This window comes from Schistocerca americana, chromosome 2 (genome assembly GCF_021461395.2).
Source record: "Schistocerca americana isolate TAMUIC-IGC-003095 chromosome 2, iqSchAmer2.1, whole genome shotgun sequence".
NCBI classification, from domain to species: domain Eukaryota; kingdom Metazoa; phylum Arthropoda; class Insecta; order Orthoptera; family Acrididae; genus Schistocerca; species Schistocerca americana.
In genome coordinates this window covers 1086376873-1086394489 of record NC_060120.1, presented here as the reverse complement: position 1 = coordinate 1086394489, position 17617 = coordinate 1086376873, and the positions used below count along the sequence as shown (strand labels likewise).

Here is a 17617-nt window from a genome sequence, read left to right as displayed (position 1 = left end):
GGGTGCAGAAGGGGCATAGGGTCTGACAGGAATGTTGCAGAGTTTTGGAGGGTGGCTAAAAGCAAAATTCCAAACAGAATGAATCTCATTTCAGGGCATGATTTTAGGAAGTCATGGCCATGTCCAAGTAACTGATTAAAACATTCAAGACCAGGTTATACTGAGTCACCAGTGGTGAGCTCCGAAGTTGTTTTTTGGAGGGATTAGCAGTACCAGGATTGGATGTGATGGCCCGGGAAGTTTGCTTTTGAACTAGGTTGGTGGTGTAAATAAGTGCAGTGAAGGCTGAGGTATTGCTGAAAAGACCCTGCATCCGAACAAATATGTTTGCCTCGGATGCCAAGGCTGTATGGGAGGGAACATTTGAGAAAGGACGGCAACTGTCAAAATGTAAGTACTGTTGTTTGTTGGTAGGTTTAATGTGGACGAAAGTGTGTAGCTGGCCTTCAGTGACGACAAGATCAACATCATGGAAAGTGGCATGGGATTCAGAATAGGACCATGTGAAATTTAATTGGGAGTAGATATTTAGAGATTCCAGGAATTTTAACAGGTCAGCCTCACCATATGGTAAAAATGCCATCAATGTATCTAAAACAAACAAGGGGCTGAAGACTTATGGATCCCAGGAAAGCTCCCTCCAAGTGACCCATGAAAAGGTTGGCATAGGAAGGAGCCATCCTGGTTCCCATGGCCGTACCCCTGATCTGTTTGTATGTATGCCCTCAAAGATGAAGTAGTTGTTGGTAAGTATAAAGTTGATTAAGGTGAGCAGGAAGGATGTCATAGGTTTGGCATCAGGTGGGCGCTGACTGAGGAAATGTTCAGCAGCAGACAGACCATGTACATGGGGGAAGTTGGTATAGAGGGAGGTGGCATCAATGGTGAAAAGCAAGGTGTGTGGTGGGAGTGGGACGGGCACGAATTTCAGACAATCTAATAAATGGTTGATATCTTTGATGTAGGAGGGAAGTTTTGTACTATGGGTTGCAGGTATGGATGAACTAAGGCAGACAAACATTCGATGGGTGCTTTGAAACCAGCAACTATAGGACACCCAGAATGATTGGGTTTGTGGATCTTAGGAGGAAGGTAAAAGGTGGAGGTGCATGGTTTGGGTAGTGTGAGAAGTTCTATGGATTGAAGTGTTAGTCCTTGAGAGGGGCCTGGGGTTTTAAGGAGGGACTGCAGGTCAGTTTGAATCACAGGGATGGGATCTTGATGGCAGACACTGCATGTAGAGCTGTCAGACAACTGGCGTTGACCTTCACTAACGTATGTACTCCTTTCAGTCAAGTACTACAGTGGTAGATCCTTTGCCTGCTGGGAGGATACTGATGGAGTCATCAGCTTTTAGGGGATGTAGAACCTGGAGTTGTGTAGAGGACAGATCAGGATTATGTTGTAGGGACCTGAGGAAGGGTTTTGAAGCAATGCTGGATGTAAGGAATTCTTGGAAGGCTTGTAAGGGTTGATTTTGAGGTAGTGGTGGTGGATCAAGCTCGGATCATGGTCTGAACTTTTCAAGGCAGGGTTCAATGTCAGGTTTGCTGTTGGAAAGGTTTTTGGATTGGGTTGTGAAGTGATATTCCCAATTGATATTATGCGTGAAGGAAAGTAGGTCCCTCAGCAAAGGATCAAACACAGGTTCAGGGCTAAAAATGAGACCCTTGGATAATACAGATAATTCAGGAGGGGAGAATGCTTTAGATGAGAGATTATGAACACTGTACTGTTATGACTAGTTCTTGTAATTACAAGGGTTATTCTTGGTTTAGGAGGCAGTGGTGAAGACTGTGGGATGTTATGGAGGTTGGCTGAGCTCAGTTTGTAGGAGAAGAATGGTGGTTGATGGTGTGGTTGATGGTGTGATTGTTTAGGGAGCTGCAGAGGGACAGGAAAGGAAACATTACTGTTGAAGTAGTTTAGGAGAAGGTGGGATAGCTTTTTGAGGCGAATTCTGGCTTGTTGCAGTCTGAAGTTGGCTTGGGAGATGAATCCGTCCCAGAAAACATGAGGGGCAGATAACTGCAGATAACTGCCGGAGAGAAGTCTGGTGGAGTGGAAACTGAGGCATATAGGTCACAGATTAGTCGGGCAAGAGCAAGAGATTTTTGTATTTGAAACTGTAAAAGAGGCTGGTGCATAGTAGGGTCATATCCCGAATATCTGTGACCTTACATTTTGACAGTTGCCGTCCTTTCTCAAATGTTCCCTCCCATACAGCGTTGGCTTTCGAGGCAAACATATTTGTTCAGATGCAGGTCTCTTCAGAAATACACCACCATTCCCACCTGTCTTCACTGCACTTATTTACCCACCAGCCTAGCTCAAAAGCAAACTTCCCAGGCCATTTCATCCAATCCTGGTACTGCTGATCCCTCCAAAAAACAACTTCGGAGTGCACCAATGGTGAGTCAGTATTATCCTGATCTGGAATGTTTTAATCAGCTGCTTGGACATGGCCATGACTTCCTAAAATCATGCCCTGAAATGAGATCCATTCTGTCTGGAATTTTGCCCACCACACCTAGAATGGCTTTTAGTTGCCCTCCCAGTTTCTGCAATGTTCTTGTCAGACGCTATGCGCCTTCTGCACCCATCTTCCTACCCTATGGCGCCTACCTATGTGACCGTCGCCACTGCAAGACTTTTTAACACAACCTCCTACCACCACCTATAGCAAGCTCTGTAACTGGCAAAACCCATACTATGCAAAAGAGAGTCACCTGTGAAATGACACGTCATATACCAGCTGTTATGTAAAGACTGTTCGGCTCTTTACATTGGCATGACTACCATCAAATTATCAATTAGGATGAATGGGCATATGCAGAGGGTGTACACTGGCAACACACAATTTCCTGCTGCAGAGCATGCTCTACAACATGACAATCATAACCTCTGCACCTGTTTCACCACACGCAGCATATGGATTCTTCCCCAGATACCAATTTCTGAGAGCTGCACAGGTTGGAACTAGCACTACAACACGTCCTTGTTTCTTGCCACTCATTTGGCCTTAATTTACATTAATTTCTTCCATCTCAGCATTTCTTCACTGTAACTACTCTTTTCTTCAGTCCATTTTAGTTTTCTTCATCTTTCATAGTCTTACCTGTCTATTTTTCACCACCCTCCTCCCACTTCTGTTATGTGCACTGCTCTTAGGTTTTCGCTCTTATTAACTCATGCATGATGTTTAAGCAGTAATCCCTGTCTTGCATATTACCCTGTATTCCACCTTTACACACTCATGTTTTCAAATCCCATCCGATGCAGTCCCAATAATCAGTCTTTCCTTCTCATCCCTCTGAGCCATGGTTCTGCGTGATTTTCCTGAAATCTGGCCCTTTTCCCAGACCTCACAAGTACCTTTCCCTCACCACTCTTCCTTTTCCTTCAACCCTTCTGCCTGAAGAAGGAGCCACTGGCTCTGAAAGTTTGCCCAATTACAACCTTCTTTTATTGCATGTTCTGTCGCCACTTGGTGAGTAGCTTTTTATCTATCCATTTAAATTATTCTGTCAAAAATTGGTGGTTTCATTGCAATATTATGAAAATGATAGCTGCTGCTCACCATATAACACAGATGCTGAATCGCAGATAGGTACAACAAAAGATTGTCAGAATGTGTGCTTATGTCCAACAAGGCCTTCGTCGGAAACAGATCACACACACACACGCACACACACACACACACACACACACACACAGACACACACACACACACACACACACACACACACAACACAGAAGCAGATTCACAAAGGACTTGTTGGCCAAAGCTCACACTCTGACAGTCTTTTTTTTGTGTCTTTCTGAGACTTAGCATCTTTTCATAAGATTGTTGTAAAGTGTAGATTACTACCACCATATAGAGGAGATGTTGAGTTGTAGATAGGTATAATAAAAACACTGCTAAAGATGTGAGTTTCTAGCCAGAAAAGCTTCATTTCATTTCATTTAATTTTATTATCTTCCTGTAAATCATTTACATGATGTAGAAATTGTCACAACAAAGTTATCATACAAGTACAAGTACTACAGACATAATAATGGAATATCACTTTCAAGGCATTTTTAAAAGTACAAATTTAGACATATAAATTAAAATTTTTGGCAATAAATTTACACACAATCAAAGTACTCATCTACGTCATAGAAAGTTTTGCTTAAAAGGTAATTTTTAAGCTCAGTCTTAAATTTTACTTCATCTATTATTTCCTTCATGTACACTGGCAGAGCATCGTAAAGTTTTATTCCAAAATAACTTACATGCTTTTGGGTTTGTGTTGTCCTTACCTTTTCTACATACAAATTCTTACGAGTTCTAGTATTATAATTATGGCAGTCCTCATTTGTACGTAGATTTTTCATATGTGCTCTTGTACACAGAATGCTTTTAAAAATATACAGTGATGGTATTGTGAGTATTTGCAGTTCTTTGAAAAGGGGCCTACAACGAGTTCTTGGAGAGTTATGTGTTATGATTTGTATAGCTCTTTTCTGAAATTTGAAGATATCTGTTAAGCTTGATTTAGTTTTACCCCAGAACACTATGCCGGTAAGACACGATGGACTGAAAGTAAGCAAGATACTCTAGTCTACTACAGTCTGTGCTGCATACTCTAGATAATATCCTCAATGCAAAACATGCCGAATTGAGCCTGTGGGATAAGTACTTGAGATGGTCTTTCCAGCTTAAGTTTTGATCAATGTGCATGCCCAAAAACTTTGTGGACTGTACACTCTCTATCTTCTTATACATTAGTTTTAACTGGAGGTCCATATCTTGAGTTCCTTTGCCATACTGTATATAATTTGTTTTACTTAGATTAAGTGTTAACTCATTATCATTAAACCAATGTTGAATATATTTCAGAACTATATCAGTTGTGGTGGTTAATGATTTTTTATCATCACTTATAATTATGTTAGTGTCATCTGCGAACACCATTATTTTGGTAGAAATATTAGGATTTTTTAATGTCATTTATATAAAGCAAGAATAATAAGAGACCAAGAACACTGCCCTGTGCGACACCTATTTCCAATTTCTTTCCATCTGAGACCCACTTGATTTTCTGATTTTTATATTCTGCGATGATTTCTACCACCTGAGTTCTATCTTGAAGGTAAGATTGAAACCACTGCTTCACAACTCCCCTTACACCTATTGCCTCCATCTTGTTTAACAGAATTTTGTGATTTACTGTATCAAAAGCTTTAGATAAATCTAATTTAATTCCCACTACACATTTTTTAGTGTCGAGACTCCTGACAATCTCTTTGGTATAGGCATGGATAGCTGATTCTGTGCTGTGGCCTGAGCGAAAGCCATGTTGACTGCAGTTTAGAAGTTTGTGAGCATCTAAGTAATTTATGAGTCTGGTTTTCATTAATTTCTCTAGAATTTTTGAAAATGATTGGAGAAGGGATATTGGTCTATAATTATCTACCTTGTATGGATCTCCTTTTTTAAACAGAGGTCTAACCTTAGAGATTTTCAACCTCTCAGGAAACACACCTTCGCTGAAAGACAAATTGGCAATATGTACCAGGGGCTTTATAATTTGTTAGGCAACTTTTTTTTTTATTATTGACACAGGCACTTCATCCACACCTGCAGACATTTTTGATTTTAGACTCTTTATCACCTTTAATATTTCATTATCATTTGTGGGAGTTCACAACATACTACTGTCTACTTTTGGGGCTGTTAATTTCTCATGTTTAGTAAAGTTTTTACTTAATGACACTGGTATACTTAAAAAGTAATTATTAATGTTATTTGCCAGAGTTTCATCTTTTATTTCAATATTTTCACTATTTTTGAGTACTATTTCCTGATCCTTGAGGCCCTTACCTGTTTCCTTTTCACAATTTCCCATATAGTTTTTGATTTATTGCCTGATTTTCTTATTAATTTATCATTACTTAGTAATTTTGCTTTTGTAATTACTTTTCTATATTTTTTTTTATTTTTTTTATTTTTTTGTAATTTGTTACATGTTCTTTAAACTTGGCGTCAGTCCAACTTTTCAGTCTATAGTTAAGCATTTTCATGGTCCTGGAGGAATTTCTAATACCTGTTGTGATCCATGAGTTAGTATGTGTATGCCCATATGTGTTTGTTTTGACATGTTTCTTAGGAAAACACATTTCAAAATTCAACATAAACAGGGAAGAAAAAACATTATATGCAGTGTTTGTGCTAGTTTGTAACAGTACTTCTGCCCATGATTGGTTAGTCAATGTATTTATGAAGTGACTGCAATTATTTGTGGAGAAGGTTCTTTTGTACATTTGATATGAACTATTTTTGGTCACAGGGGCTATGGGAAATTTAAGGATGAGTGCATTGTGATCAGATATTCCTAGGTCAACATTTATTACATCTATATCTATGGATCTGCAGTAGCCACCAGAAAGATCGTGGGAGGCGCACATCGGCACGGCGCGTCACGGACGGTAGTTGCCGCAAGTAGAGTCCCGTCCACCAGAGGGCACGCAAGAATTCGGACGCGACCTCTGCCGGCGTAACAACAACAACAACAACTCAGGCAGCATGGGCCGTGCCCAGTCAGTTAACATCGGGCATGCATAGGACACAGTCCCAGTCTACGCTAAGTGAAGTGCGACGTAAACGTGAACAGTGTTACTATACAATTGGCGATGAGTAGGGTCGTTCTTTTGCGTGTTGCGTCATTGTTCCGGTTTCGCAGCTTATCCGCGGCATGGAGGATTTAGTGCGGGTTTTGGTTGAGTGGCAGACGGAGCTCATGGCCATCATGAAACAAGTGCTTCCGGCGTTGCTCTCCACGCAGTCTGCTCCAGCGCCGTTCCCTCCACCCTTTCCCCCGTATGACGAGACGGCGGAGGATTGGGACGCATATGAACATCGCCTTCGGCAGCATTTCCAGGTGTTTCATGTTGTCGATGCGGACGTATGTCGTGCTCTTTTCTTGTCTTGGATATCTCCCTCGCTGTATCAAATTTTGCGGCAACTAGCGCCATTGCAGGAACCCTCGTCCTTGTCTTTTGGCGCATTGTGTTCATTACTGTCTTCATGTTATCGCCGCTGCACGCATGTTGTGCGGCTAGGGTCGAGTTCTATCAATGCAAGAAGCAGCCCCATCAGTCTTACCGGGTGTGGGCCGCTACCCTGCACGGTCTTAGTTGCAAGTGTCATTTTGTCACGGAGCAGTCGTGAGAGTCGTATGCCCACGTTATGGTACGCAACGTCATTGTTCGTTCGGCCCCTGATAGGGAGGTCCGGCAACAGGCCCTGCAGTTAGAAGACCCTTCCCTTGAGGAAGTCCTGTCCATTGCTCAATCATATGAAGTCTCTCACGCTGCAGGTCAACAGCTGGAAGCGTGGTGCGACGTCGCGGCGGTTCAGGGCGGCGCGGCCGCGTCCACTGTGTCCGGGGTGGACGACGTGCGAGCGGTACAATCCGGCGGTTACGGCCGCTCCTGCACAGTGCATAAAAAGAGTTCTGGCCGCTGGCCCCTGTTGCCATCCAGTGCGTCGTGCTATATACATCACGATCGATCGGAGTGCCCCCAGCATTGGACCGTTTGTCACAAATGTAATAAAAAAGGACACATTGCTAAAGTTTGCCGCTCAGCCTTGAAAGAATCGAACGAAGCAGGTACAGAGGACATGGACGTTGACATTCAGGACGTTTCATTGGGCCAGGCTCCCGACGCATCGGCCCACAAACTCTTTATCGAGGTGTCGGTTCGGTCGCGCCAATTACAACTGCAAGTAGATACAGGTGTGACAGTTTCTTTGTTGAATGCACAAACTTATTCCGACCTTGGGTCCCCCCAGTTGGCGCCAGTTTACCAGCGTCTACGCGGTTATGGTAAACAGTTCATTCCCCTACTGGGTCAATTCACTACCGACGTGACTTACAAATCAGTCACTCGGCCTATTACTTTTATTGTTGTCAGTGATGCGAGCTCCGCTAACCTTTTTGGCTTGGATGCCTTTCAAGCTTTCAGGTTTTCTATCACTGACACCATACAGTTGGCCTCCGAAGACGTTCCCTATCAATCATTAGAATCTTTGATCTCTGGCTTTCCGGATGCCTTTGAGGAGGGCCTGGGGCGTGTTTCAGACTTTGAAGGTCACTTAATGTTGAAGACGTCGGCTCGCCCGCGTTTTCTACGTGTGAGGCAGATCCCCTTGGCTCTCCGCCCTCAGGTAAAGGAAGAGCTAGACCGGCTGACAGCCCTATTGGTCATTCTTCCCATTTCTTCTAGTGAGTGGGCTTCGCCCCTCATTATTGTCAGGAAACCCTCGGGAAAATTACGTCTTTGTGGCGATTTCAAAGCCACCATTAATTCCCAATTGGTGGTGGACACCTATCCTTTGCCTCGTGCTGATGAATTGTTCTCCGCCGTAGCGGGAGGCCAATATTTTTCGAAAATCGATCTTTTGGAGGCTTATCATCAGATACCTCTTGATGAGGATTCCAAACGGCTGGCGGTTGTCAACACCCCGTTTGGCCTTTACCAATACCAGCGGTTGGCCTTCGGAATATCCAGTGCCCCGGTGATCTTCCAGTATTATCTTGAGCATGTCACGTCGACAATCCCTCATTGTATTAATTACCTGGACGACATAATTGTCACAGGCCGCAGCACTAAGGAACACTTGCACAACCTTCGCACCCTCTTTCTCAAATTCAGGTCCGTGGGCTTGCGTTGCAACCTGCGTAAGTCAAACTTCTTCCAACCGTCCATTGAGTATGTGGGCTACACAATCTCTCGGCACGGCGTCCAGCTGCTAGGAAGTTTGGTCCAAGGTATCGTCGACCTTCCGCGGCCCGCTTCGCTGAAGGAGTTACAAGCTTTTTTAGGCAAGATTGCTTATTACCACCGGTTCATTCTCAGGACTTCCACCATCGCCCGCCCCCTGTACTGCCTTCTGCGCAAGGGTGTTCCTTTTGATTGGTCGCCTGCGTGCGAGCGAGCGTTCACCTCATTGAAAGGCCTCCTCACGTCAGCGCCATGTTTGGCTACTTTTGACCCCCATAAGCCATTGATCCTGGCTACAGATGCTTCGCAGTATGGGGTGGGGGCGGTCCTGGCCCATCACAATGCAGGTGGTTCCGAGCAGCCACTGGCGTTTGCGTCTAAAACTCTTAGTCTCGCACAGGCCCATTACTCTCAGGTGGAAAAAGAGGCTTTGGCTATTGTCTACACTGTTACCAAGTTTCACCCTTTCTTGTATGGCACGAAGTTTCAGTTAATCACTGACCATAAGCCGTTAATATCGTTATTTGGCCCCGCCTCTCAGGTTCCGGATAGGGCGGCCCACAGACTACAGCGCTGGGCCTTGTTCCTCTCTAAGTACCATCATGACATTCATTTTTGCCCTACCGGACAGCATGCCAACGCAGACACTCTTTCCCGTCTTCCTGTGGGCCCGGATCCTCAGTTCGATCGAGAGGAGATTATGTGTTTTCATTTGGATGTGGCGTCCCGCCAAGCGGTTGATGGCTTCCCGATCACTAGTTCTAGAGTCGCCAGGGAAACGGCAGCTGACCCAGTTCTCCGGCAAGTAGTTTGCCTCATTCAGGAGGGGTGGTCATCCCGACCTCCAGGCCGGGCCTCGGACCCTCTTCGTAATTATTTTGTTCTACGAGACCGCCTCTCGGTCTTGGACGGAGTTCTCCTTCTGGCTACCGATGATACAGCTCCTCGCGTGGTTGTTCCTGCAAGTTTATGAAGGGAAGTCCTCACGTTATTACATGAGGGGCACTGGGGTGTTTCCCGTACTAAAACCTTGGCTCGCAGACATGTGTACTGGCCCGGTATTGACAGAGAAATTGAGCACTTGGGGGCAGCCTGTTCCCAGTGTGCGAGCCAACAGGCGTCTCCCAGGTCAGCGTTCTCTTCATGGCCGCCTGCAACCCAGGCATGGGAACGTTTCCCAATGGCTTTTGGCTCATTGTCATTAATGCTTATTCCCGATTTCCATATGTGGTTCGTTGCTCCTCAACCACTTCAGAGGTTGTGATCCAGGCGCTAGCAAAAATCTTTTCTGTGGAAGGTCTGCCAGTCACCCTGGTCTTGGACAATGGACCTCAGTTTATGTCGCAGACCTTCCAGGATTTTTGTAGGCACTTCGATATTTGGCACGTTTGCTCTCCCCCCTTTCATCCACAATCAAATGGGGAAGCTGAGTGCACGGTGCGCACATTTAAGACACAGATGAGAAAGTATGTGCACGAATTTCTTGCGGAGGAGGCGTTGACGTTTTTCCTGACGGCATACCGGACCACACCTACGGGAGAACGCAGCCCTGCAGAGCTCCTCCACGGGCGCCACCCTAGGACTCTGCTGCACCTCCTCTGGCCCGGTCCTCGCCAGTCTTCACAAAACGGAGTACCTGGCTTTCCACCGCGTATGTCGGTCTGGGCACGTGGGTTCGGTCGCAATCCACGTTGTATACCAGCGGTGGTCCAGCGCCGAAATGGTCGCCTTGGCAGCCTCCGGTAGCTCCAGCACCGGTATCGCCATCGTGCGACATGCCCCAGCGAGAGCCGGCCCCCCTCGCAGGCCCGGTTGCTCAGGAGGATGGTTCACCTGTGGTCGTCCCTTCCCCATCGTCCCCGCCACTGGATCTTGCCCCTCCAGAGGTGGAACGGGATCCGAAGTTCGACAGCTTGTCTCCCGTTCTTTCCCGGGTTCCAGTGATGGGATGATGGGGGCCTCTTCGTGTGGGTCACTTCCAGCCGTATTCGAAGGTTCCGGCTCGAGGGTTGGCAGATCCCCTCGACTCTGGCCTTCCGATGGACGTGGAGGTCATCACTCCTGCACAACGCTCCACCTTCTGACGCAGTGGATCACAGTGGCTTCACCCCCCGAAGGAGGAGGAGTGCAGTAGCCACCAAGCCACCAGAAAGATCGTGGGAGGCGCACATCGGCACTGTGCGTCACGGAAGGTAGTTGCCGCAAGTAGAGTCCCGTCCACCAGAGGGCACGCGAGAATTTGGACGCGACCTCTGCCGGCGTAACAACAACAACAACAACTCAGGCAGCACGGGCCGTGCCCAGTCAGTTCACATCGGGCATGCCTATGAGACAGTTCCCGGTCTACTCTGAAGTGCGACGGAAAACGTGAACCATGTTACTACAGCATCTATATTTGTGAAGATATTATCTATGAGACTTTTTGAAGGGTTTGTTATTCTTGTAGGGATAGTTATATGTGGATACAGATTGAAGCTCTGTAAAACATTCAGGAACTGATCTTTGGATGCACCTTCAGTCAATAAGTTGACATTAAAATCTCCACTTATAATTATTGTTGATTTTTTATGATTATAATATTTTGAGCAATGCCTCTAACTTATTTCTAAAAATTTCAGGGTCACCACATGGTGATCTGTACACTGACATTATTATTAATTTACTCTTTTGCATATTCAACTGTATTGCTGCAGCCTCAAAATGTTTTTCTTCACTCAAGGATTCAGTTACAGTCATATTTTTAACCTTTACTCCAGGTTTTACATAAATGCAAACACCACCATGTCTTGTTTCCTTCCTGCATTAATGACTTACTAATTTGTATGGGGAAATGCAAATATTTTCTAGTTCATAACTCATGCACCAATGTTCTTAAATGCAAATACAATCTATACTAGCTTCACTGGCTGCAATCTCAAATTCTAATATTTTATTTTTAATGCATTGTATGTTAAGGCTCATTATTTTTAAATTATTGAAATTAGATTGAGAGGAGTTGGTACTTATGTTTCCCAATGTTACCGGCTGTTCCTTGCTGAGGCTGGGTACCAAAAATCCTTAAGAATTACACGTTTCCTGCTCCTTGTATTTCTTACCCCTGGAGGTGCCACCATACTTGTTGTATCTGTAGTTGTAGCTGCTGTTTCAGCGGATGCTGGAGGTGTTTCTGAAGCTGATGATTCAGTGGATGTTGGAGATGCTGCCAGTTTTGATGCTGAGTCTGTTTTTGTAACTGATGTTCCAATTGATACTGGAACTTTTGCTAAAACTGTATTTTCGTTTAAATCTTGAACTATAGTTGGCACTGACGTTACTGTGGACATTGAAGCTGCGTATGAAGCAGATAAATGATGCTTCAATGGTGTTGATTTTTCTTCTGTTGATGATATCTGAGTGGCATTTTGTACCACTGGTCTTGCCTCTGTTCTTCTGAAGTAGACAACTCACACACACACGACCACTGACTCTGTCCACTGAGGCTGACTGCAAGCAACTGTGCACGATGGAAGAAACACTCTGGGCGGTTGAGTCAAGAGGGAAGCTGTGGTGGGGAGGGGGAGGGATGGAGGGTAAGAGTGGAGGATGGTAAAGTGCTCGTAAACTTGCCTGTGTTGTGCTTGCGTGAATGTGTGTGTGTCTACTTCAGGAGAAGGCCTTTGGACTGCCAGCTCATGTGTTTAGCAGTATTTTCTATGTATTCTGTTAAGTCATGTATATGATTTGATCATAGGAGTCTTTTAGTAAGCAGGTAGTACTACGCAAAATTTCCATGGCAACATTTAAAATTAGCTTTCAATCAGTTTGTCTTACTGATATCAGGATGAATTATGATTTGCTATGTCTTAAGAATCTAAGTGCATACAACTGTGTCATCCCTTATTTCGTGAGAAATTTTCCTTCTTGCACAAATCATTACAATTTAGTTTCCAAAAGCATATATTTTCATACAGTTAAAAACTGATTTTAATGGTTAAAATTAAAAACTGGTCATGATTAAAAACATTAATACAAGAAAGGTGCAGCCACCTCAGATGAGAAATTTTCAACCCATGGAGAAATACTGATGAACAGGGACACTTCAGGAGGTAACAAAGTGAGCTGGATTATTTGTCCTTGACTAATTTTGTTTGGTATCGAATATTTACACACTTTGTGAACAACCTACATTTCACTGAATCTTTATCATTTTCATGACCTGCTGTAATATGAACATCATTACCTGTCAAAAGTGACATTGTTGTTGTCTTGCCAGCTCCATTGTGACCAAGAAGTACAGTAATTTGACCTTCATACATATTCAGGTTCAGATCATCAACAGCTACATTGTTATGGAACACCTGCATAAAGAATCAATGACTGAATACACATATGTTAGAAAAAAGTGGAGGTAAGAGTAAGTTACATTTCTTTATAATGTACACAATGTTGTAACCAGTTGAGATTGTCAAATCTTTTACAGCTAGATTAACTTCTTCTTTTCTGCACAGTCATTGCAAAATCAGCATTACCACGTTTCCCCAAGTGAAATTCCCTGATTTCCGGACAAGTTTTAGCATTTTCCCTGACAAATTTAGAGATCTCAAGGGTAAATAAAGACATAAATTGACAAAAAAAGTAAGGACTTCTATATTTCTGAACGTGCGAGCAAAAATCTTAAGTACTAATGTCAACTTCTTTTGTAATTAACTATTTTTATATGGAGAAAGCAAGAAATATGGTATACATGTTTCATTAAGAACACTGATGATATTTTATTTCAATAAAGCAAAACACATTTGGTGACCAAAATATGCATTTTGTTGGAGTCACAAAACAGATTTAAAATATCTTCACTGCTTTCAGAAATAACCTCAGAAAAAAGTAGGCCCTTTGAAAGAAATGTATAAGGTGGGGAAGAGTTGTGTAAACCAACACTATAGGTGACCGCCAATAAAATTTTGGTTCTACTACGTTCGTTATTGTCGGTTATTACCCACTGTGTTATAGCTGGCATGCAAACTGCCAGTGACTGCCACAATTTTCTTCTTCTTATCGTCCATACTTTCTAATATATAAACTATTTTCAAATTGCCAAAATATACTAGAACAAATAAAATGTCTATAAAACACTACACTGTACAATGTACTTGTGGTGAGACAGTTGCAATTCCTGAAAACCATTGCCCACAGGCTCCGGCCTGCCGAGAGGCACCACAGTCCTGGGTCCGTGGATAAACTGTGAAAATCCACTGCACTGTGCCATACACAGACAGACCCAGCCTGCGGGCAGACCGGTGAGACTAGACCCGATGGACAGAGCCTGCACATTGGTGAGAAACTGTGGGCTTCATTCAGGTCGGCAGGCACAATCCCTTAGAGATACCCACAGAAATAGCCTGCAGTTGTGGCCGGTATGGAAGTCCACTTGTGTGGCCAGCTATTCACATGTCACAGACACCGTGTTGAAGAAATGAGACCACAGCGATCACCGACACAACAGGTAACTTGCGTGAATACTCTGAGAATCAATACTAATGAGGATAGGTAGCAACTCACCGTAAATATGATTGCTGGGTCACAGACAGGCACACAGAAAAGACAATCACACTCTCACAACTAAGTATTTGCCCATAGCCTTTGTCAGAAAACGAGCGTGCACACATATTCACACAGTGACAACTCGTGCACACATTGTCACAGTCTCTGGCCGCTGCGTCACCAGGCTCTGAGAATCAGCTCCAAACAAACCACTCCTCACGCCCCCTGACTCTCGTTGGCAGCTGCTAGGCTAGCAGCAAGTAGTGGTGGCAGCACTGACTGCAAGCTGAGGGGAGGGGGTGGGAAGGGGAGAAGCAGTAAAAATGAGAGAGTAGGGAGGCGGTGCATGTACTCAGCTGTGCCCAGCCAGCAACAACACGACATCTCAGTAAACGGACAATTTCATGATACTGAGACAAAAATGAGATTTTTCCAGGTTTTTTTTTTTTTTTCGAATTTCCGTGATATGTTTGAAATTCCTTGCTATTCCCAGACTTCCAGAACTTGTGGCAACCTCAAAAATACACTGAGGAGCCAAATCATTATGACCACCACCCAGTATGAAACTGAATGTGGCTGGTGTCATTGCTGGCTTGTAAGAGAAATCATTACAGCCAGGCACTCTCAAACAAGTATCCCAGAAATGGCAAAGCTCATCACTTCATGTACTGTTCATGTACTACTGTTGTGAGCTCTACAGAAAGTGGTCAAAGAACAATAAGCGAGTGATGATGTGTCGGATGTCCGTGATTCGTCACAAAATGTGGAGGCTTGCCTGCTCTAGAAAGCAGAATAAACAGCAATCTGTAGCATATTTAATGACAGATTAAAATGCTGATGCAGGCACAAGTGTTTCGGAGCGCACCGTTCGGTGCAAATTGTTGAACACAGGGTTCCACAGAATATTTGTGTCCACATTGACCAATGATGTCATTTAGTACCACAGTAAACTGGGGACCTCTGGGATCAGACTGGACTGGACTGACGGGATCATGTCACCTTGTCACAGGAATCACATTGCTCGTTACACTGGGTCGACTGTGCCCAGATACATTGTCACTTGGATGAACTGTGCTGTGGTCACGGACCAATGTGAACGGTATTATGCTATGGGGACTCCCACGAGACCCACGGTAGTTATCGGAGGCAGCATGATGGCTGTAGACTGTGTTAACATAATTACAGATCACGTGCATTTGTTTGTGCCAATGTCTTCCTTGACAGTGATGGCATCTTTTAGCAGGATAATTGTCTGTGTCAAAAGTCCAGAACAGTGTTACAGTGGTTTGAAGAGCAACGTAGAAAACTTACGTCAATGCCTCAGTCACCAAACTGAGCCGACCTGAACACAACGAAACATGTCTGGTACACTACTGGTGCCAGATTCACATGCTGAACAATCAGCTCGTAATTTACTGACACTGGACGTGCTACTTACCTACAGAAGACTTGTCAAATCTGTGCTGTGCAGAAAAACTGTCATATTTGGTTTCAAAGTTGGTCCGACATACTATTGAGCAGATGGTCACCACAGTTTGACTTGACAATGTGGGTGCAATAGTGAGGGCCCTGTCCTCAGTACTATCAACAGAGGGAGGCAGACAGACAAAAAGCACGTGGAATCACAATCCGATAAGAAAGTCTCAAAACAAAAATGTGAGAACCATTTGGAAAGTTATATTAAAAAAGACACTTACAATTCACTGCTTAAGAACAAAATTGCAACTTTATCACTTATTACCTTTAAGAAGACAAACTTTAATCAAACGTGAAAAGTCAATGAGCTCATTACTTCAGCAGCAGCTCTTTTTTTAGTAAACTGTAAAGTACCAGGTCCACTCCTTCCCAGAAAGTCACTGACCACATATACTTGTAAGTACATTTACACAATGACCTCAAGTGAAATACGACTACAACAAATACATAAAGTGATGAAACCTCAAAAGAAGTTAACCGAGTGATGGGGTTAGAGCATAAAAAATTTGCTCACCATATAGTAATATCGCTATCAAAGCTTGTCATCCATTATACACACTGGATCTGTTTGGACATCCTAAAAACATCATAAGAGGTGCTGCTACTAAAAAAACACGGTGTGTCGATGTAACAGCCAACTGTGTCAAGCTGCCCCCATAACAGGTGGGCCCCTCCCCTCTCAGCCAAGAGTCTGCACAACTGCCCTACCACTGCTTTTAAACCTTCCCCAACCCATCCCTGTTTCTTCCGTGAGGAAAGAATTAACAGTTCTGGAAGCTAGGACAGTGTTTTCAATTTTAAGTGTGTCTGTTGATAGTGATTGAATTTCACTTCCTCGAGGGAAGTACTGGCCAGCAATTGCGTCCCTTTGTAACTTTATTATTTCCTAGAGTAAATTCTTCTTTTGATGCATTATATGCTACTTGTTCACTTTGCATCAAGAAAGAGGAGAAAAACTGGAAGGAGATTTAAGCCACTCACCTTTCTGAGTTTCATAATTTGTATTCCCTTCTTCAGATGCAATGGTTCCTTCTCGAAGAATTCACTTTCAGGAATGCTTTGCTCCTCGTTAACGCCTTCATTGTCATGTTCAATTCCAAACCAGTATGAGCGCTGGAAAAACAAGTAAATAGAATTATGGCTTTTTTTAAATTTTATTTTGAATAATGCATATGTTTTGTAAGAGGATTTTTAGTTACATATGATGTCAGCTAGCAAAAAGGACTGGAAACGGAAATGTGAAACAGGACTCTCATACAATCTCAACATACAGTTCTCGTGACACGATCTGGTCAAAAGTATTCCGCTACTTCAGCCGGACAAGTGAACTGCTGCTGTGACCTTTATCTCTAGTTGCTGGTACAGTTCAACGTTCAGCCAGCAATCATTAAAACAAAGGCATTTTTCATTGCGACAGGATCTTCGCATGAAATTTCAATCACCAGTTTTCTCCTCTGATTCTGAAAACATTCTGTTGGTGCCTGCCTACATAGGGAGAAATGATCATCATTATAAAATAAGAGAAATCAGGGCTCACACAGAAAAATTTAAGTGCTCGTTTCTCCTGTGTGCCATTCGAGAATGGAATGGTAGAGAGACAGCATGAAGGTGGTTTGCTGAACCCTCTGCCTGGCACTTAATTGTGAATAGCAGAGTAATCAAGTAGATGTAGATGTAGATTTTGTTCAAAATACCATGGGACAACTTAAATGAAACAGCTTGTGTCTGTGATGTATATTGTATTTCTCAAAACATCCTGTGGGGATGCATGCTAGTCAATTGCTTCTTTATATATCCATTTCAGGGAGAAGTTTCCTTGTATGCCAAAGAGAATGTCCCATTCTGTCACATA

The 17617-nt window shown here is 43.6% G+C and overlaps 1 protein-coding gene across 1 annotated transcript in view; it reads right to left on the bottom strand.

Annotated features, from left to right (window-relative positions):
* Positions 1-17617, bottom strand: part of LOC124594686 (phospholipid-transporting ATPase ABCA3-like) — a 543403-nt gene that overhangs the window by 438713 nt on the left and 87073 nt on the right. The window contains exons 8-9 of the mRNA XM_047133052.1: positions 16747-16878; positions 12992-13109 (exon numbers count right to left, since the gene is read on the bottom strand). Of these exons, the coding sequence (XP_046989008.1) occupies positions 12992-13109; positions 16747-16878 (250 nt within the window). The remainder of the gene's footprint in view (positions 1-12991; positions 13110-16746; positions 16879-17617) is intronic.